Genomic DNA, 23237 nt, shown 5'->3' with positions numbered 1-23237 from the left:
ACTGTCGAACTAAGCTTATGAGGCATTTATAAGTTATATTATTCGAGAATCAATGGGTAGATATTCTTAATTTATAAGTCCAAAAATGGATGTAGCAACTAAGGATTCCAGCTATAAGGAATAAGCAATCTCCCTTGCATTCTGATGTCTGACTACTGATCATAAACTCTTAGAGATAGTAACCCAGAGGTGTCAAACTAATTTTGCCTTGCGGTTAGCATTCGGTCTTCACCGAGGTATGGAGGGCCGCGCTTCAAATGTCTTATATTTCCTCACAGTCAAGATTTGCTAAGACTTGTCCACAATCCATAGCTTTTTGAATTTCTGATGCTCCCTGACTGTCTAGCATTCATTTCAATGACTGTTAGCAAGCTGGACAGAGTGAATAGACTATACATGCACACAAAGGTATGTGGACACCCCTTCAAATTTGTGGATTCGGCTATTTCAGCTACTCCCGTTGCTGTCAGGTGTATAAATCGAGCACACAGCCATGCAATCTCCATAGACAAACATTGGGTGTAGAATAGCTTTACTGAAGAGCTCAGTGACTTTCAAAGTGGCACCGACATAGGATGCCACCTATCCAACAAGTCAGTTTGTCAAATTTCTGCCCTGATGTTATTGTGAAGTGGAAATGTCCAGGAGAAACAACGGCTCAGCCACCAATTGGTAGTTGACACTATCTCACAGAACGGGCTGCCGAGTGCTGAAGCTCGTAGCCATTGGACTCTGGAGCAGTGGAAATGTTCTCTCTGGAGTGATGAATCACACTTCACCATCTGTTAGTCTGACGGACGAATCTGGGTTTGGAGGATATCAGGAAAATTCTAACTTCCCTTATGCTTAGTGCCAACAGGTGGAGCTTGTTGTAATGGTCTGGGGCTATTTTTCATGGTTCGGGCCCCTTAGTTCCAGTGAAGGGAAATCTTAACGATACAGCATACAATGACATTCTAGATGATTCTGTGCTTCCAACTTTGTGGCAAAAGTTTGGGGATGGCCCTTTCCTATTTCAGCATGACAATGCCCCTGTGCACTAAGCAAGGTCCACACAGAAATGGTTTGTCGTGATTGATGTGGAAAAACTTGACTGGCCTGCACAGAGTCCTGGCCTCAACCTCATCGAACACCTTTGGGATGAATTGGAATGCAGACTGCGGGCCAGGCTTTATCTCCAAACATCAGTGCCCAACCTCACTAATGCTCTTGTGGCTGAATGGCTGAATTTCTTCTCAATTATATTATTTATTTTACTTTTTTACTCGTACGACCCGTGGGCCAGATTGAATGGGCCATATCTTTGACACCCCTGTTGTATCCTTTGTTAACTACTCCTATTCATGCTATCAGTACTCCTATCCATTCAATGCTTTCCATTCTAACCTGTCCATTCTATCAGTACTCTTATTAATTCTATTTTCACCATTCTATTACTACTCCTCTCCATTATATCAGTACTCCTATCCATTCAATTTTCACCATTCTATTACTACTCCTCTCCATTATATCAGTAATCCTATCCATTCTATTTTCACCATTCTATTACTACTCCTCTCCATTATATCAGTAATCCTATCCATTCTATTTTCACCATTCTATTACTACTCCTATCCATTCTATCAGTACTCCTATCCATTCAATGTTATCCATTATATCCTCTCCATTCTGTCAGTACTCCTATCCATTCAATGTTATCCATTCTATCCTCTCCATTCTGTCAATACTCCTATCCATTCTATCCTCTCCATTCTGTCAGTACTGCTATCCATTCTATCCTCTCCATTCTATCAGTACTCATATCCATTCTATCCTCTCCATTCTGTCAGTACTCCTATCCATTCAATTTTCACCATTCTATTACTACTCCTCTCCATTATATCAGTAATCCTATCCATTCTATTTTCACCATTCTATTACTACTCCTCTCCATTATATCAGTAATCCTATCCATTCTATTTTCACCATTCTATTACTACTCCTCTCCATTATATCAGTAATCCTATCCATTCTATTTTCACCATTCTATTACTACTCCTATCCATTCTATCAGTACTCCTATCCATTCAATGTTATCCATTCTATCCTCTCCATTCTATCAGTACTCCTATCCATTCAATGTTATCCATTATATCCTCTCCATTCTGTCAGTACTCCTATCCATTCAATGTTATCCATGCTATCCTCTCCATTCTGTCAATACTCCTATCCATTCTATCCTCTCCATTCTGTCAGTACTGCTATCCATTCTATCCTCTCCATTCTGTCAATACTCCTATCCATTCTATCCTCTCCATTCTCTCATTACTGCTATCCATTCTATCCTCTCCATTCTATCAGTACTCATATCCATTCTATCCTCTTCATTCTATCAATACTCCTATCCATTCAATGTTATCCATTATATCCTCTCCATTCTGTCAGTAATCCTATCCATTCTATTTTCACCATACTATTACTGCTTCTATCCATTCTATCAGTACTCCAATACATTATATCAGTAATCCTATCCATTATATTTTTGCCATTATATTACTACTCCTATCCATTCTATCAGCAATCCTATCCATTCTATTTTCACCATTCTATTACTACTCCTATCCATTCTATCAGTACTCCTATCCATTCAATGTTATCCATTATATCCTCTCCATTCTATCAGTACTCCTATCCATTCAATGTTATCCATTCTATCCTCTCCATTCTGTCAGTACTCCTATCCAATCAATGTTATCCATTCTATAACTAGGCCTACTTTTATCCAATCTAGCAGTTCCATTCTATCAGTACTCCTATCCATTCTATCAGTACTCCTATCCATTCTATCCTCTCCATTCTATCAATACGCATGTCCATTCTATCCTCTCCATTCTATAACTAGGCCTGCTTTTATCTAATCTAGCAGTTCCATTCTATCAATTCCCAGAGGCCAGTGTATTGAATATTGATGCCTGCGAGCTGGGAGGTGGTTCTCTTGGATGTGAATATTTTATCCATGACAAGGCAGTTGGCCAACAGAGGTGTAACATTATTCTCTCCATACTCAATACATATTGATTCCCAGAGATTATGATGAGATCTGCAAACTCAGGTGGAAACAAGTCTCTCTCTCTCTTATGCTCGCTTACTCTCTCTTACGCTCTCTTACACTCTCTCTCAATTCAATTCAATGGGCTTTATTGGCATGGGAAACATGTTTACAATGGCAAAGTAAATTAAATATACAACAAACAAAAGGGAAATAAACAAGGGAAATATTAGTGAATGTTACACTTCCCAAAATGTTTAAAGAGTATACAGTTGAAGTCGGAAGTTTATATAACCTTGGCCAAATACATTTAACCTCAGTTTTACACAATTCCTGACATTTAATCCTTGTAAAAATGTCCCTTGTTTTAGGTCATTTAGGATCACCACTTTATTTTAAGAATGTGAAATGTCAGAAAAATATTAGAGAGAATTATTTATTTCAGCTTTTATTTCTTTCATCACATTCCCAGTGAGTCAGAAGTTTACATACACTCAATTAGTAGTTGGTAGCATTGGCTTTAAATTGTTTAACTTGGGTCAAACGTTTCGGAAAGCCTTCCACAAGCTCCCCACAATAAGTTGGGTGAATTTTGGCCCATTCCTCCTGACAGAGTTGATGTAACTGAGTCAGGTTTGTAGACCTACTTGCTCGCACACGCTTTTTCAGTTTTGCCCACAAATTTTCTATAGGCTTGAGGTCAGCGCTTTGTGATGGCCACTCCAATACCTTGACTTTGTTGTCCTTAAGCAATTTTCCACAACTTTGGAAATATGCTTGGGGTCATTGTCCATTTGGAAGACCCATTTGCGACCAAGCTTTAACTTCCTGACTGATGTCTTGAGATGTTGCTTCAATATATCCACATAATTTTACATCCTTATGAAGCCATCTATTTTGTGAAGTGCACCATCCCTCCTGCAGCAAAGCACCCCCACAACATGATGCTCCACCCCCGTGCTTCATGGTTGGGATGGTGTTCTTTGGCTTGCAAGCCTCCCCCTTTTTCCTCCAAACATAACGTTGGTCATCATGGCCAAACAGTTCCATTTTTGTTTCATCAGACCAGAGGACATTTCTCCAAAAAGTAAGATCTTTGTCCCCATGTGCAGTTGCAAACTGAAGTCTGGCTTTTTTATGATGGTTTTGGAGCAGGGGCTTCTTCCTTGCTGAGCGTCCTTTCAGGTTATGTCAATATTGGATTTGTTTTACTGTGGATATAAATACTTCTGTACCTGTTTCCTCCAGCATCTTTACAACGTCCTTTGCTGTTGTTCTGGGATTGATTTGGACTTTTCGCACCAAAATACGTTAATCTCTAGGAGACAGAACGTGTCTCCTTCCTGAGCGGTATGACGGCTGCGTGGTCCCATGGTGTTTATACTTGTGTACTATTGTTTGTACTGCTGAACGTGGTACCTTCAGGCATTTGGAAATTGCTCCCAGGGATGAACTAGACTTGTGGAGGTCTACATTTTTTTAAATGAGGTGTTGGATGATTTATTTTTATTTTCCCATGATGTCAAGCAAAGACGCACTGACTTTGAAGGTAGGCCTTGAAATACATCCACAGGTACACCTCCAATTGACTCAAATGATGTCAATTAGCCTATCAGAAGCTTTTAAACCATTACATACTTTTCTGGAATTTTCCAAGCTGTTTAAAGGCACAATCAACTTAGTGTATGTTAACTTCTGACCCACTGGAATTGTGATGCAGTGAATTATAACTGAAATAATCGGTCCGTAATCAATTGTTGGAAAAAATACTTGTGTCTTGCACAAAGTAGATGTCCAACGCGACTTGCCAAAACTATAGTTTGTTAACAAGAAATTTGTGGAGTGGTTTAAAAACAAGTTTTAATGACTCCAACCTACGCGTATGTAAACTTCCGACTTCAACTGTAGATATTTCAAATGTTTTTTTTATTGGCTATGTACTCTTGCTCTCGCTCTCTCTCTCCCCCTCTCTTCATCTCAGTCTCTCGCACTCTCTCTCTCTCATGCTCTCTTTCTACATCCCCCCTATCTCAAGCACTCATTTTCAGGGTGTATTTTAGGGTTGTCACAATACTACAATATATGGTTGTCCATGACAACAAAGAAAACAGAAAGCAGACAAAACTCTTTGGTCTTTAAAGAAACCTACTGCATGTAAAATATTGTGTGCTATAGCTTGGAAAATAAACATGATTCTTGGTTGACAACATAAGGCTGCTTGTTTCCAACATTAGGACTGTTTTCCTCAGGAAATATAGTCCGCTTCATGTGTTGTTTCCTTGCCACAATACCTCTGAGCATCGCGATACTTGTATTGTGACATCCCTAGTGTATTTTAGCTGAATTAACAGTGAATCAGAATATGATTGATGCTTTACATGAGCTCTGTATGCCACATTCACAGCCCTGGATTTACAGATGGTTGGCTTCTAACAGATTGACCATAGATGTGGAGTTAAGTGGTGAGCACTTTGATGAGGTGTGATATTATTACTGCGTCTGGCCGCCATCGTTCAGAGTGGATGTGTCCACTCAACCAAAAGCCTGGAGACAAACCAATGTTCCTGTGGTCAGTAGCCACATCCTAGCAGCAGAGGTAGCCTAGTGGTAGCCTAGTGGTTAGAGCGTTGGACTAGTAACCAGAAGGTTGTGAGTTCAAACCCCCAAGCTGACAAGGTAATCTGTCGTTCTGCCCCTGAATAGGCAGTTAACCCACTGTTCCCAGGCCGTCATTGAAAATAAGAATGTGTTCTTAACTGACTTGCCTGGTTAAATAAAGGTAAAAATAAAAATTTAAAAAAAGATTCAAATGTCAACAAAACACCATTTGTATGGTTGGCCTTCAAACTACTGAAAGTCTCTCTACTTGGAGTTGGTTTCCTTGGATGCGGATATATTTCATCCATGACAAGGCAGTGGTCCTCCACGTGAAAGATTGCAGAGATTCATAGAATGTTTCATCACATAATGTGCATGATTGCTTTCCAGCCGAGCGAGGAGAGATGGGCTCTGACCCTAGTTATTCAGTGGCAGTGCACTGGTGCAACACAGCAAAGCCATTTGTTTTTGTTTGTGTTGTTCTTTATGAAGCCACATGCTCTTTGGTTTCCTAACCTTCCTGGTAATTACCAATCATCTCAACAGCCGCTTGGCTTGTATGTTGGAAACGCCTTAAAACAGAGAATGTCAACAGCTGTGGTGATTAGTTAGACTAACTGATCGTCAAGTTCCCTTATTAGACCACATTGTTTCCTTCAGCTGGATACCAGAACAGGGTAATATGATGAGCGTTTGTTGCTCCTGCATTTACATTCATACTGAGTGGTGTTGGCCAACAGGGTGCAACACTATTCCCTCCATATCCAATGCATATTGATTCCCAGAGATTATGATGAGATCTGCAAACTCAGGTGGAAATGAATGTCTCTCTCTCTCTCTTATGCTCTCTCTGTCTCTCTCTCTTTCTACAACCCCTCTATCTCAAACACTCATTTTCAGGGTGTTTTTCTGAATATTTTCACAGAGACCCCCTGTGTTTGACCTTGAATTACTAACAATGAGGAAATTGGCATGTACTCGGTGTATATAGTGTGTATTTTAAGGTTGTCACGATACTACGATATCTGATTGTCCATGGCAATAAAGAAAACACAAAGCAGACTAAACTCTTTGGTCTTTCAAAATAACCTACTGCATGTAAAATATTGTGTGCTATAGCTTGGAAAATAAACATGATTCTGGTTGACAGCATAGGGCTGCTTGTTTCCAACATTTTTCTGCAGGAAATATAGTCCGCTTCATGTGTTGTTTCCTTGCCACAATACCTCTGAGCCTCGCGATACTTGTATTGTGACATCCCTAGTGTATTTTAGCTGAATTAACAGTGAATCAGAATATGATTGATGCTTTACATGAGCTCTGTATGCCACATTCACAGCCCTGGATTTGCAGATGGTTGGCTTCTAACAGATTGACCATAGATGTGGAGTTAAGTGGTGGGCACTTTTATGAGGTGTGATATTATTACTGCATCTGGCCGCCATCGTTCAGAGTGGATGTGTCCACTCAACCAAAAGCCTGGAGACAAACCAATGTTCCTGTGGTCAGTAGCCACATCCTAGCAGCAGATTCAAAAGTCAATAAAACACCATTCATATGATTGACCTTCAAACCACTCAGTCTCTACAGACAAACTTGAAAATACATGGGTACAGGGTGTAACTATAGAACATTGTGTGACTGTCCTGCGTCAGACATAGTAAAAAGTGCAGGCTCCTGAACAAGGCTACATGGTGTAACTAAAACATTGTATTTTAATGTGTGGCACATGTCCAGACATGTCCAGACGCTGACACATTAAAGAACGCATCTCTGTCATTCCTGATGCTCCTCTCCTCCTGTCTGTCCTCCCAACAGTCCCCCCCACCATCCTGAAGCTGGACGAGCCCGAGCGTCGCCATGAAACCTGCATAGAGTTCACGGTGCGTGGCAACCCCCTGCCCACCCTGCGCTGGTTCCACCGGGACAACGAGATCTCCCCCAGTGACTACATCCGCACTGAGATGGATACCTACCAGGACTACCTAGAGGGATGCCTCAACTTCAAGGACCCCACGCACCACAACAACGGCAACTACACTCTGGAGGCTAGCAACTTCCTAGGAGTCACCACCAAGACAGTGTATGGACACTTCCTCAACGCCCCGTTTCCAGACGGTAGGTAGATTATACTAGCTAAAGTAGCTATGCTGTATATAATACTACAGATATACAGTATAGTAGCTTCGTATCTGTGACCTTTCATTAGTCCAACATGATATTGCATGGATCAGTGGAATCGATGAAGCAGAGCTGAAAACTGTTGAGTCACTGAGTCACTGAGAACCAAGTTTTACTAACTTATTAACAGGGTCATTGATGAATATAGGACATTCGCTCTCTCTGTTAGACCTCTATTCATAAATGGGATTTATGTACACTGCTTGTCAAAAGTTTGGACACCTACTCATTCAAGGGTTTTTCTTTATTTAGACTATTTTCTACATTGTAGAATAATAGTGAAGACATCAAAACTATGATAAAACACATATGAAATCATGTAGTAACCAAAAAAGTGATAAAGGAATCTAAATATATTTATATTTGAGATTCTTCAAATGGCCACCCTTTGCCTTGATCTTGGCATTCTCTCAACCAGCTTCATGAAGTAGTCACCTGAATGCATTTTAATTAACAGGTGTGACTTCTTAAATTCATTTGTGGAATTTCTTTCCTTAATGTTTTTGAGACAATTAGTTGTGTTGTGACAAGGTAGGGGGTATACAGAAGATAGCCCAATCATTACTGTCAGTCAATCCGGAAAATTTCAAGAAGTCACAAAAACCATCAAGCGCTATAATAAAACTGGCTCTGGAATAGAAGACCCAGAGTTATCTCTCCTGTTGAGGATATGTTCATTAGAGTTACCAGCCTCAGAAATGGCAGCCCAAATAAATGCTTCACAGAGTTCAAGTTACAGACACATCTCAACATCCACTGTTCATGGGATACTGTGGTAAACGGGCCTTCATGGTCGAATTGCTGCAAAGAAACCACTACTAAATGACACCAATAAGAAGAAGAGACTTGCTTGAGCCAAGAAACACGAGCAATGGACATTAGACCGGTGGATATTTGTCCTTTGGTCTGGAGTCCAAATTGGAGATTTTTGGATCCAACCACCGTGTCATTGTGAGATGCAGTGACTTTGAAGGTTATTTGTTTACCACTTTTTTGGTTACTACATGATTCTATATGAGTTATTTCATAGTTTTGATGTCTTCACTATTATTCTACAATGTAGAAAATAGTAAAAAATAAACATTCTAAAACATTTGACCGGTAGTGTGGAGGTGAAGATACGATATTTTTGGTGATGTTACTTTGTGTTCTTTTTGATTTTAAATGCTTTATTTGTAGATTTTCAAATTTGAGAATGTAGAGACATTTAGAACAGTACAACATCCCCAGTCCTTCTCCCCCCTGCCCACCTCCCGACCCACCCTGCCATCGCGCACACCCATCCTGTTAAGGCATCATACCAAGAGAGTACAAAAAAACTATAGCAATAAATAATAACAATAATAGTAATACAATGGTAATTACAACAGCACTGCTGACATTAAAACGGATCTCTATTAGCAGCTCCAACATTTTAACATCTTGGCCATGTTCTGTTATAATCTCCACCCGGCACAGCCAGAAGAGGACTGGCCACCCCTCATAGCCTGGTTCCTCTCTAGGTTTCTTCCTAGGTTTTGGCCTTTCTAAGGAGTTTTTCCTAGCCACCGTGGTTCTACACCTGCATTTCTTGCTGTTTGGGGGTTTAGGCTGGGATTCTGTACAGCACTTTGTGACATCAGCTGATGTAAGAAGGGCACACCCCCGCCCCAGCATCCAACACACCCGACCCCAATCAAGGGCTGAGGAAAATGTGTTGTCAACAAAAAAATACAGATCTTATGCCAGAATTCGAATGCAGATTTGAAATGCTATGAAAGATGATTGGATGTTAACGGGAAGAAGCAGATTTCTTGGTAAAGGCTAAAGTGATTTCGGGATTGGGACCCGATTTTAAGGGATCTCACGATAATGGGATTCAACACATGGATGCCGAGGTTCATAGGGAGTGGAGAGCACAGTAACGAGACGGGAGATGTTGAAAGGCTTGACTGTAACTCCATGACAGCCCAAGTTGGTCAGCTCAAGTGTAGAAACCTAGGAAACACATTTAGATATACACTACATGACCAAAAGTATGTGGACACCTGCTCAAACATCTCATTCCAAAATCAAGGGCATTAATATGGAGTTGGTCCGCCCTTTGCTGCTGTAACAGCCTCCACTATTCTAGTAAGGCTTTCCACTAGATGTTGGAACATTGCTGCGGGGACTTGCTTCCAATCAGCCACAAGAGCATTAGTGAGGTCAGGCACTGATGTTGGGCGATTAGGCCTGGCTCACAGTCGGCATTCCGATTAATTCCAAAGGGGCTCTGTGCTGGCCAGTCAAGTTCGTTCCACACCGATCTCAACAAACCATTTCTGTATGGACCTCTCTTTGTGCACGGGGGCATTGTCATGCTGTAACAGGAAGGGCCATCCCCAAACTGTTGCCACAAAGTTGGAAGCACAGAATCTTTAGAATGTCAGTATATGCTGTAGCTTTAAGATGTCCTTTACCTGGAACTAAGGGGTCTAGCCCAAACCATGAAAATCAGCCCCAGACCATTATTCTTTCTCCACCAAACTTTACAGTTGGCGCTATGCATTCGGGCAAGTAGCATTCTCCTGGCATCCGCCAAACCCAGATGCGTCAGTCGGACTGCCAGATGGTGAAGCATGATTCATCACTCCAGGGAACGCATTTCCACTGCTCAAAAGTACAATTGTGGCGCACTTTACACCACTCCAGCCAATGCTTGGCATTGCGCATGGTGATCTTAGGCTTATGTGCGGCTGCTCTGCCATTTCATGAAGCTCCTGACGAGCAGTTCTTGTGCTCACTCTTGTTCCAGAGGCAGTTTGGAACTCGATAGTGAGTGTTGCAACTGAGGACAGGCGATTTTTACGCACTACGCGCTTCAAGCCCTCAGCGGTCACGTTCTGTGAGCTTGTGTGGCCTACCACTCTGCAGCTGAGTCGTTGTTTCTCCTAGACTTTTCTACTTTACATTAACAGCATTTACAGTTAACCATGGCAGCTCTAACAGGGAAGAAATTTGACTAAATGACTTGTTGGAGAGGTGGCATCCCATGACGGTGAAACGTTGAAAGTCACTGAGCTCTTCAGTAAGTCCATTCTACTGCCAATGTTTGTCTATGGAGATTGCATGGATGTGTGCTCGATTTTTATACACCTGTCAGCAATGGCAGTGGCTGAAATTGCCAAATCCACAAATTTGAAGGGGTGTCCACATACTTTTGTGTATATATAGTGTATTTGCTGACCAGTCGTAAAGTAAAAAATGTTCTTCTTTAAACATGCACTGTACATATACACATTGGTTGAATACATCACTGACAAATCCTTTTCTGTCTTCTTTTCCTACAGATTATGGTGATTATGGTAAGTGATTTTATAAAACAGTCAACAAGAAGTAGTACCATAAGACAAATAGTACCATGATATGCAAGAACCCGGAAGTCTCTAGCTGAATAAAACGTGATTTAAACGATTCTAGGGGGTTATGGTAAATGATTTATATTTTAAGACCATCAACAATAAATGTAGGTAACTGCCAAAATAAAGGATACACCAAGATAAAGTATCTTAATATGGCATTGGGCCATCACAAGTTGCCAGAACACCTTGGCATAGATTCTACAACTGTCTGGAACTCTATTGGAGGGATGCAATACCATTCCTCCATGAGATAGTCCATCATTTTGGTGCTTTGTTGATGGTGGTGGAAAACGATGTCTCAGGCAACGTTCCAGAATCTTCCATAAGTGTTTAATTGGGTTGAGATCTGGTGACTGAGACGCACACATATATACATTCGTGGCCAAAAGTTTTGAGAATGACACAAATATTAATTTTCACAAGGTTTGCTGCTTCAGTGTCCTTAAATATTAGATATTTTTGTCAGATGTTAATATGGAATACTGATGTAATTACAAGCATTTCATAAGTGTCAAAGGCTTTTATTGACAATTACATGAAGTTCAGGCCAAGATTCAATATTTGCAGTGTTCTTTTTCAAGACCTCTGCAATCCACCCTGGCATGCTGTCAATTAACTTCTGAGCCACATCCTGACTGATGGCATCCCATTCTTGCATAATCAATGCTTGGAGTTTGTCAGAATTTGTGGGTTTTTGTTTGTCCATCTGCCTCTTGAGGATTGACCACAAGTTCTCAATTAGATTAAAGGTCTGGGGAGTTTCCTGGCTATGGATCCAAAATATTGATGTTTTGTTCCACGAGCCACTTAGTTATACCTTTGCCTTATGGAAAGGTGGTCCATCATGCTGGAAAAGGCATTGCTCATCACCAAACTGTTCCTGGATGGTTGGGAGAAGTTGCTCTCAGAGGATGTGTTGGTACCATTCTTTATTCATGGCTGTGTTCTTATGGAAAAGTGTGAGTGAGCCCACTCCCTTGACTGAGAAGCAACCCCACACATGAATGGTCTCAGGATGCGTTACTGTTGGCATGGCACAGGACTGATGGTAGCTCTCACCTTGTCTTCTTCGGACTAGCTTTTTTCCGGATGCCCCAAACAACCAGAAAGGGGATTCATCAGAGAAAATGACTTTACCCCAGTCCTCAGCAGTCCAATCCCTGTACCTTTTGCAGAATATCAGTCTGTCACTGATGTTTTTCCTGGAGAGAAGTGGCTTCTTTGCTACCCTTCTTGACACCAGGCCATACTCCAAAAGTCTTCGCCTCACTGTGCGTGCAGATGCACTCACACCAGCCTGCTGCCATTCCTGAGCAAGCTCTGTACTGCTGGTGTCCCGATCCCGCAGCTGAATCAACTTTAGGAGACGGTCCTGGCACTTGCTGGACTTTCTTGGGCGCCCTGAAGCCTTCTTCACAACAATTGAACAGCTTTCCTTGAAGTTCTTGATGATCCGATAAATGGTTGATTTAGGTGCAATCTTACTGGCAGCAATATCCTTCCCTGTGAAGCCCTTTTTGTGCAAAGCAATGATGACGGCACGTGTTTCCTTGCAGGTAACAAAGGTTGACAGAGGAAGAACAATGATTCCAAGCACCATCCTCCTTTTGAAGCTTCCAGTCTGTTATTCGAACTCAATCAGCATGACAGAGTGGTCTCCAGCCTTGTCCTCGTCAACACTCACACCTGTGTTAACAAGAGAATCACTGACATGTCAGCTGGTCCTGTTGTGGCAGGGCTGAAATGCAGTGGAAATGTTTTTTTGTGGGTTCAGTTTATTTGCATGGCAAAGAGGGACTTTGCAATTAATCTGATCACCCTTCATAACATATGCCAATTGCCATCATACAAACTGAGGCAGCAGACTTGCAAATTAATATTTGTGTCATTCTCAAATTAATGTACACTTTAACCCTCCTTTGAGACCCCTCTTTCAAAGTCACTGAGATCTCTTCTTCTAGCCATGGTAGCCAAAATAATGGGCGACTGGGCATTTTTATACATGACCATAAACATGATGGGATGTTAATTGCTTAATTAACTCAGGACCACACCTGTGTGGAAGCACCTGCTTTCAATAATCTTTGTATCCCTCATTTACTCAAGTGAATCCTATATTTTGGCTGTTACCTGAAGTACAATGACATAAATAGTACCATGACATCTATTTAATAAACATAGTGACAAAATGGTAATGGGAGCTTACATTTGATTTAATTTAAATCTTCTGATATTTACTACCATAATTCCAAACAGTTGTTCCTACCATACACTGCCTACATTTGCTGAGTAGGACTCAAGGTTATAGCTAGACGCCTCTCTCGTTGAAGGACCAACAGGCTCTAGGAGGGCATTTTCATTTAGTCTTTAATCTGTTCTAATTTAGGAGTTAAATGTAGAGGCACGCACAACCACTGATCTTCATCCCCAGGCCCTCAAATTGACATCATGCCGGAGCTTCATTGGGATATTCCATGCATAATAAATCCTGAATGCGGTCGTGAGAGAGTGACAGATTGTTACTGTCAGGGCTGGAAATTATGTTGGATGAGTGTACTTGGTGGTAGGAAGGCAGGGAGAGGAAGAGGGCAGGCAGAACAGGACAGATGGGTTTGTCAGATACACTCAGCACAGTTCTGTTCTATTCTTTTCCGCTCCCCTACACTCCACCACACCGTGGCCTGTTAGCAGAGAGCATGATGGGAGGGAAACCCAAGGGAATTAGTGTCTCCATAGAAGTGGATACAGATGAGGAGAGACTAGAAAAGGTCTCAGTTTATCAGAAATGGAAGCAGAGCTGTGAAGGGCAACAACCCAACTAACACTACACAGTTTGTAAAGCATTAACCATAACATTAGTTAGCTGCATGGATTGTGGGTCTGTGCTGTAATTCTTTCATCTGGTACATACTGTAGCTCAGGGTTGGACATAAAAGTATGTGAAAACGTTTATTGTTGGACATAAAAGACTGTGAAAACACCAGCAAATCAGCTCCAAGAGATTTTTTTGGGGGGGGGGGTTGCACGCATAATACACTGAGTGTACAAAACATTAAAAAAACCTTCCTAATATTGAGTTGTACCCCAACCTTTTGCCCTAAGAACAGCCTTAATAAGTTGGAACGGACTCTACAAGGTGTCAAAAGCGTTCCACAGGGATGCTGGCCCATGTTGACTCCAATGCTTCCCACAGTTGTATCAAGTTGGCTGGATGTCCTTTGGTTGGTGGACCATTCTTGATACACACAGGAGTGTGCAAAACCCAGCAGTGTTGCAGTTCTTGACACAAACCGGTGCGCCTGACACATACTATCATACCCTGTTCAATGGCACTTACATATTTTGTCTTGCCCATTCACCCTCTGAATGGCACACATACACAATCCATGTCTCAAGGTTAAAAAATCATTCTTTATCCTGTCTCCTCCACTTCATGTACACTGATTGTGACATCATAAGGATCATAGCTTTCACCTGGATTCACCTGGTCAGTCTGTCATAGAAAAAGCAGGTGTTCTTAATGTTTTGTGTACTCAGTGTATTTGATCGTATACACATGTAAGCAAAATTTGAAATGGGCTGAATGGCCCATGGCTGAATATAGTTGATGATCTCTGCTGTAGGCCATACCCACCCTTCTCCCCTGCCATCACGGATTACAACTCTGAATGTTCATCTCCATGCCTATGGCTTGTTCAAAATTTTAGTGTAGACTGTATGTTATGTATATACTATACAGAACATACAGTATAACTCAAGGTTGTCAGTCAGTACTTTCATAAATAGGACCAATGTGTTCTTTGTTCTTCTTCACAGGGACTCCTACGCCGACCATCACAGTAACACACAGGCCTGAGGAGGACACGTTCGGGGTGAGTTTGAGAACATGGTGGTGCTGTACTAAGTGGCTGTTTAAAACCTAGTGTAGCTACAGCCTGCATACAGCACATGAACATCTTCTTTTTCCTGGGAACAACAACAAAAAGGAGGCTTTAGTTTGAGCTATTTTAATCTGTTTATTTTCCTTTATTTTTCACTCCCTTGCCTTGTAGCTCCCTCCTATCTGCCTTTTCCCTTGTGGCCACTGTGTTTAACAACTTCTTAAGAATGTAATTTCGCTCATCTTTGTGCTGCAATTGGTACAGGTTAGTGTTTTTTTCATCAGGAATCTTGATCTGGAGGAAGCTCTGCAGAGTGGTCACTAGCTGGCACAGCCACAAGTAATAAAATCAGATTTTAACCTTAACCACACTGTTAACCATAATGTCTATCCCTGACCTTAAATGAATGACCTAAAAGCACATTTTTGTTTTTATCAAATTTGACAATATAGCCAATTTTGACTTTTGAGCTGGCCTATTTAAGGGGAAATCGCTCAGTTCTGCCTCCAGGACAAGAAGACTCATGACAATAAACATCAGCCTGCATAATTGACTGGATGGAGATGATTTGCTCATTTGAAGGTTTTAATGGGGAAGAGAGCATTGACATGGGAGGAGAGAAGACTTCCACTTCATTTCGTGCATCTCCTCTTTGTATTGTTTTTTTGCCAGTGGAGAATGGCACGTAGAGGCATTGTTAATGTGCAGAGAGTGCCCTAACAGTTTTTTGTTGTTGAAGTAACTTATGTAAACCTCAATAGTCTACTGCACCTTACCATATGGTAAAATGCATTCCCTTTAATTTTCAGTAGTACATTGCACTACTAATCAAATTTTCACAAACCCTGCATTCAGGCTTTATGCCTGTTGGCTATTCTGTACTTAAGGTAGACATCTTCATTGTGAGATCTACTCTCACTAAACCCTGTCTTGTCCTGCTCCAGGTGTCTATTGCTGTTGGCCTGGCTGGATTTGCCTGTGTCCTTCTTGTTGTCCTGTTTGTTCTCATCAACAAATATGGACGGCGGTCAAAGTTTGGAATGAAAGGTAAGGAACACTAAGTGCTCTTCTGAAAGGAAGTTAGAATAATTTAGACCTTGTTTTTTTAGATAGCACCTCACCTGTAAAAATAGAAATTATACTGGCTTTGTGCTTCTGTATCCCTTTCATGCCAAATACCTTGTTGTGTTATCTTTCTATGCCATACCTAGTCCACTTCCACATGCAGTATGTATGTATGCAATACACAGCAGTAACATTACACTCAAAAGGTGCTATCTAGAACCAAAAAGGTTATTCGGCTGTCCCCATAGGATAACCCTTTGATAAACCATTTTGGTTCCAGGTAGATCCCTTTTGGTTCCATGTAGAACCTTTTCCACAGAGGGTTCTACATGGAATCCAAAAGAGTTCCACCTGGAGCCAAAAAGGGTTATACATGGTACCAAAAAAGGGTTATCCATGGGGACAGCTGCAGAACCCTTTTGGAACCCTTTTTTCTAGAGTGTACCTATACTTTATCTACTGCTTGTGTTGTGTGTGGACAGGCAGGCGGAGGTGGGGGTGACACTCACCATACTGCAGATTTGATCACTGTGAAGATGAGTTTTCAGGAGTGTCAGTTATGCCAACCAATTCCAAATATGGCACAGTGCAGCCTAAGCGTATATTTTTGAGTCATGTCCAAGCACTACTTATCACTGTCTTCTTGTGGCTGATGCAGCTGGTTCCGCTGCATGTCATGTTGGACTTGGTGCTCTCTGTGACGGATGCAGTAGTAGTAAACACCTCTCTCTCAGCTTCATGCCCTGTCCCTTCCCCTGGAACAGCCCTGTCTCAGGGATGGCTGTGCTGCTGTTATAAACTGTATGACTGTGTTTACAGTGTTTCAGGTAACACATGCCGGCTTTGGCTGATGACTGTGCATTGCCTGTGTAGACATAGCTTAGGAGGATGTGGGCCAGTGGTGTCAAACACATTTTTTCCCCCGGGGGCCGCATTCGGTCTTCAAAGAGGTCCGGAGCGCCGCACCGGACCTCTGCATCAGAAATGTGCAAAAAGTTGTCCTCTATTCATAATTTTGGGAATTTCTGATGCTCCCTGACGGTCTTGTTTTCATTTGGGGGATTCTTAGCGAGCTGGACACAGTCAAGAATCTGTATAAATGTAGGTCCAATATCGTTTCTATACAGTTTCCATTTTTATTACAGTCACTCTATTGAGGTCGTCCCCCTGTCCTCCCCAATATTTATTTTAATGTATTATATACATTGAACTAAAACATAAACGCAACATGAGACAATTTCAAAGATCTTACTGAGTTAGAAGGAAATCCGTAAATTCAGTATGACTTAATCTATGGATTTCACATGACTGGGAATACAGATATGCATCTGTTGGCCACAGATGCCTTCAAAAAAAGGTAGGGGGTGGATCAGAAAACCAGTCTATCTGTTGTAACCATAATTTGCCTCATGAAGCGTGACACATCTCCTTTGCATAGAGTTGATCAGACTGTTGATTGTGGCCTGTGGCATGTTATCCCACTCTTCTTCAGTGGGTGTGCAAAGTTGCTGGATATTGGTGGGAACTGGAACACGTTGTTGTACACGTATTTTCAGAGCATCCCAAACATGCTCAATGGGTCTGGTCATGTCTGGTGAGTATGCAGGCCATGAAAGAACTGGGACATTTTCAGCTTCCAGGAATTATGTACAGATCCTTGTGACATGGGGCCGTGATTTATCATGCTGAAACATGAGGTGATGGCGGCAGATGAATGGCATGACAATGGGCCTCAGGATCTCATATCTCTGTGCATTGAAATTGCCATCGATAAAATGCAATTGTGTTCGTTGTCCGTAGCATATGCCTGTCCATACCATATCCCCACCACCACCATGAGGCACTCTATTCACAACACTGACATCAGCAAACCACTCGCCCACACGACCCCATCTGCCCGGTACAGTTGAAACCGGGATTCATCGGTGAAGAGCACACTTCTCCAGCATGCCCATGGCCATCAAAGGTGAGTATTTGCCCACTGAAGTCGGTTACGACACCAAACTGAAGACAGGTCTAGACCCTGGTGAGGACAACGACCATGCAGATGAGCTTCCCTGAGATGAGCTTCCCTGAGATGAGCTTCCCTGAGATGGTTTCCGACAGTTTTGCACACCTGTATTTGGGGAGTTTCTCCCATTCTTCCCTGCAGATCCTCTCAAGCTCTGTCAGGTTGGATGGGGAGCGTCGATGCACAGCTATTTTCAGGTCTTTCAAGAGATCGGGTTCAAGGACATTCAGAGATCTGTCCTGAAGCCACTCCTGCATTGTCTTGGCTGTGTTCTTAGGGTCGTTGTCCTGTTGGAATGTGAACCTTCGTCTGAGGTCCTGAGCGCTCTAGAGCAGGTTTTCTTCAAGGATCTCTCTGTACTTTGCTCCGTTCATCTTTCCTTCAATTATGACTGGTTTCCCAGTCCCTGTCTCTGGAAAACACCTCCAGGCTTCACCGTAGGGATGGTGCAAGGTTTCCTCCAGACGTCATGCTTAGCATTCAGACCAAAGAGCTCAATCTTGATTTCATCAGACCAGGGAATCTTGTATCTCATGGTCCTGGAGTCGTTTAGGTGCCTTTTTCCAAGTTGGCTGTCCTGTGGCTCTTACTGAGGAGTGGCTTCCGTCTGATTGATTGAGGCCACTGTGTTCTTGGGGACCTTCAATGTTGCAGAAATGTTTTGGTACCCTTCCCTAGATCTATGCCTTGACACAATTCCTTCGACCTCATGGCTTGGTTTTTGCTCTGAAATGCACTGTCAACTGTGGGACCTTATATAGATAGGTGTGTGCCTTTCCAAATCATGTCCAATCAATTGAATTTACCACAGGTGGACTTCAATAAAGTTGTAGAATCATCTCAAGGATTAGCAATGGAAACAGCATGCACCTGAGCTCAAGTATTGTAGCAAAATGTGGGAAAAGGCGAGGGGTCTGAAAAATGTCTTAATGCACTTCAGAAAGTATTCACACCCCTTGACTTTTTCCACATGGTGTTCTGTTACAGCCTGGGTTTGAATGACTACCTCATCTCTGTACCCCACACATACAATTATCTGTAAGGTCCCTCAGTCGAGCAGTGAATTTCAAACACAATTTCAACCATAAAGACCAGCGAGGTTTTCCACTGCCTCTCAAAGAAGGACATCTATTGGTAGATGGGTAAAAAAAAAAAAAGCAGACAATGAATGTCCGTTTGATCATGATGAAGTTATTAATTATTTGGATGTGACTAAAAAGATACAGGCGTCTTTCCTAATTCAGTTGCTGGAGAGGAAGGAAACTCAGGGATTTAACCATGAGGCCAATATTGACTTTCAACCAGTTACAGAGTTGAATGGCTGTGATAAGAGAGAACTGATGATGGATCAACAACATTGTAGTTACTCCACAGTACTAACCTAATTGACAGAGTGAAAAGAAGAAAGCTTGTAGAGTTTACAAATATTCCAAAACATCCTGTTTGCAACAAGGCACTAAGGTAATACTACAAAAAGATGTGGCAAAGCAATTAACTTTTTGTCCTGAATACAAACTGTTTTTTTTAGAGCAAATCCAATTCAACACATTACTGAGTACCACTCTCCATATGTTCAGGCATAATGTAATGGGTATCCTTGTAATCGTTAAGGATTGTGGAGTTTTTCAGGATATAAAATTTATGAATAGGAGCTAAACACAGGCAAAATTCTAGAGGAAAACCTGGCTGAGTCTACTTTTCGCTCAACACGGGAATGAATTCACCTTTCCGCATGACAATAGCCTAAAACACAAGGCCAAATCTACACTGGAGTTGCTTACCAAGAAGACAGTGAATGTTCCTGAGTGGCTGAGTTACAGTTTTGACTTAAATCTACTTGAAAATCTATGGCAAGACCTGAAAATGGTTGTCTAGCAATGATCAACAACCAATTTGACATGGCTGGAATAACATCTACACATCTAAATTGAAAATGTTGCTTTAATAAATAAATAAATAAATAATAAATACATTCCGCCAGAAAAAGTAGTCAGGACAAAAGTGTCGTTGTTAGACTGGTTGCTACAGTATGCAATAACCACAGGCTAGATAGCAAGCTTATATTAAATGTATGAAAAAAAACAAGCATTAGCGCCACTTCTAGAGTGACTAACACATGCCGATTATTTATTCATGTTTATCTGAATGTTGCCATTTATTTTTTTTCTCTCCATGTTGTCGTTAGTTGTTGGCTTGCCTATGTTGTCGTTTGTTGTTGGCTTGCCTATGTTGTCGTTTGTTGTTGGCTTGCCCATGTTGTCGTTTGTTGTTGTCTTGCACATGTTGTCATTTGTTGTTGGCTTGCCTATGTTGTCGTTTGTTGTTGGCTTGCCCATGTTGTCGTTTGTTGTTGGCTTGCCTATGTTGTCGTTTGTTGTTGGCTTGCCTATGTTGTCGTTTGTTGTTGGCTTGCCCATGTTGTCGTTTGTTGTTGGCTTGCCCATGTTGTCGTTTGTTGTTGGCTTGCCTATGTTGTCGTTTGTTGTTGGCTTGCCCATGTTATCGTTTGTTGTTGGCTTGCCCATGTTGTCGTTTGTTGTTGGCTTGCCTATGTTGTCGTTTGTTGTTGGCTTGCCCATGTTGTCGTTTGTTGTTGGCTTGCCCATGTTATCGTTTGTTGTTGGCTTGCCCATGTTGTCGTTTGTTGTTGGCTTGCCCATGTTATCGTTTGTTGTTGGCTTGCCCATGTTATCGTTTGTTGTTGACTTGCCCATGTTGTCGTTTGTTGGCTACATGCTGCTGGAAATGGATGCCGTTCATTTAACTGGGGGAGCTGCTGCTGTTTGTCAGAGAGAACAGTGCTCCACCGCTTCCAGATTTGGCCTCCAGTAACTTTGAAGAGAGGTTTCAAATCTGTGTCCTCTGACAGACAGTATTTATCGAACCTCTATTTCTCGTGCCTCTGTCATCCGACAGTTTCTGGATCATGGTGGTTCGAAGGCAGTAGTTTGTGTAAATCTGCAACGGGCTGGCTATTTTGCAGATCTTTCGCAGCGTTTTTGTGTGGGTGTTCACTCCCATTGGCGCTCTTGTGTACCTGAAACATCAGACAATAACGTTAGCTAATAGTTAGACCTACATACAGTTGTAGTCGAAAGTTTACATACACTTTGGTTGGAGTCATTAAAACTTGTTTTTCAACCACTCCACAAATGTATTGTAAACAAACTATAGTATTTTTTCCCACAAATTGTTTACAGACAGATTATTTCACTTATAATTCACTGTATCACAATTCCAGTGGGTCAGAAGTTTACATGCACTAAGTTGACTGTGCCTTTAAACAGCTTGGAAAATTCCAGAAAATGATGTCATGGCTTTAGAACCTTCTGATAGGCTAATTTACATAATTTGAGTCAATTGGAGGTTTACCTGTGGATGTATTTCAAGGCATACCTTCAACTTAGTGCCTCTTTGCTTGACGTCATGGGAAAATCAAAAGAATTCATCCAAGGCCTCAGAAAACAAATTGTAGACCTCTACAAGTCTGGTTCATCCTTGGGAGCAATTTCCAAATGCCTGAAGGTACCACATTCATCTGTACAAAGAATAGTATGCAAGTATAAACACCGTGGGATCACGCAGCCATCATACCTCTCAGGAAGGAGACACGTTCTGTCTCCTAGAGATGAATGTATTTTGGTGCAAAAAGTGCAAATCGATCCCAGAACAACAGCAAAGGACCTTGTGAAGATGCTGTAGGCAACATGTACAAAAGTATCTATATCCACAGTAAAACAAATATCGACATATATCGACATAACCTGAAAGGCCACTCAGCAAGGAAGAAGCCACTGCTTCAAAACCGCCATAAAAGGCCAGACTACGGTTTGCAACTGCACATGGGGACAAAGATCGTACTTTTTGGAGAAATGTCCTCGTCTGATGAAACAAAAATGGAACTGTTTGGCCATGATGACCAACGTTATGTTTGGAGGAAAAAGGGGGAGGCTTGCAAGCCAAAGAACACCAACCCAACCGTGAAACACGGGGGTGGCAGCATCATGTTGTGGAGGGGGCTCTGCTGTAGGAGGAACTGGTGCACTTCACAAAATAGGTGGCTTCATGAGGAAGGAAAACGATGTGGATAAATTGAAGCAACATCTCAAGACATCAGTCGGGAAGTTAAAGCTTGGTCGCAAATGGGTCTTCCAAATGGACAATGACCCTAGCATACTTCCAAAGTTGTGGCGCTACCCATCCCTGTCGCGGGATAATTTTCATCAGCAACCGCTGAATAGCATAGCGCCACAGTCCAATAATATTACAAAAAAATATTCATATTCATGAACTCACAAGTGCAATATTGCAAAACACAGCTGAGCCATTTGTTAATCCACCTGTCACCTGTCGATTTTGAAATGATGCTTTACAGCGAAAGCAATCGAAGCGTTTGTGTAAGTTTATCGATAGCATAGCATTATGTACACTTAGCATCAGGAAGCTTGGTCACGAAAATCAGAAAAACAATCAAATTAACCGTTTACCTTGTTTTTTTACCTTGATGTTTTCACTCACGAGACTCCCAGTTACACAACAAATGTTCCTTTTTTTCCATAAAGATTATTTTCATACCCAAAATACCTCTGTTTGTTTGTCGCGTTATGTTCAGAAATCCACAGGAAAGAGAGGTCACGACAACGCAGAAGGAAATTCCAAATAGTCTCCATAATGTCCACAGAAACATGTCAAAAGTTTTTTGTAATCATTCCTCAGGTTGTTTTTAAAATATATATTCGATAATATATCAACCGAGTGTGTAGCTTTTTAAATAACACCGGGTGGAACAATGGCCGCTTTACTCTGTAACGCAAAACTCACTCTGAGAGCCCCCACCGATCCACTTAAGCAATGTGATCTTTCACGCTCATTCTTCAAAATAAAAGCCTGAAACTATGTCTAAAGGCTGTTTACACCTTAGGGAAGCCATTGAAAAATGAATCTGGTTGATATCCCTTTAAATGGAGGATAGGTATGCATAGGAACAGAAGGTTTTCAAAATAAGAGGCACTTCCTGATTAGATTTTCCTCAGGTTTTCGCCTGCAATATCGGTTCTGTTATACTCACAGACAATATTATTACAGTTTTG

General features: G+C 41.7%; 1 protein-coding gene across 6 annotated transcripts in view; it reads left to right on the top strand.

The window, feature by feature from the left end:
• The window catches only part of LOC109889245 (NT-3 growth factor receptor-like), a 292647-nt gene that overhangs the window by 167179 nt on the left and 102231 nt on the right, over positions 1-23237 (top strand). For all 6 annotated transcript variants that reach the window (XM_020480545.2, XM_031822673.1, XM_031822672.1 and 3 more), the window contains exons 8-11: positions 7445-7744; positions 11119-11133; positions 15007-15062; positions 16016-16118. In XM_020480545.2, the coding sequence (XP_020336134.1) occupies positions 7445-7744; positions 11119-11133; positions 15007-15062; positions 16016-16118 (474 nt within the window). The remainder of the gene's footprint in view (positions 1-7444; positions 7745-11118; positions 11134-15006; positions 15063-16015; positions 16119-23237) is intronic.

Source organism: Oncorhynchus kisutch, linkage group LG4 (assembly GCF_002021735.2).
Source record: "Oncorhynchus kisutch isolate 150728-3 linkage group LG4, Okis_V2, whole genome shotgun sequence".
In the NCBI taxonomy this organism is placed as follows: domain Eukaryota; kingdom Metazoa; phylum Chordata; class Actinopteri; order Salmoniformes; family Salmonidae; genus Oncorhynchus; species Oncorhynchus kisutch.
Note: the sequence above shows the minus strand (reverse complement) of the source record. Positions and strands in the feature narration are given on the sequence as shown.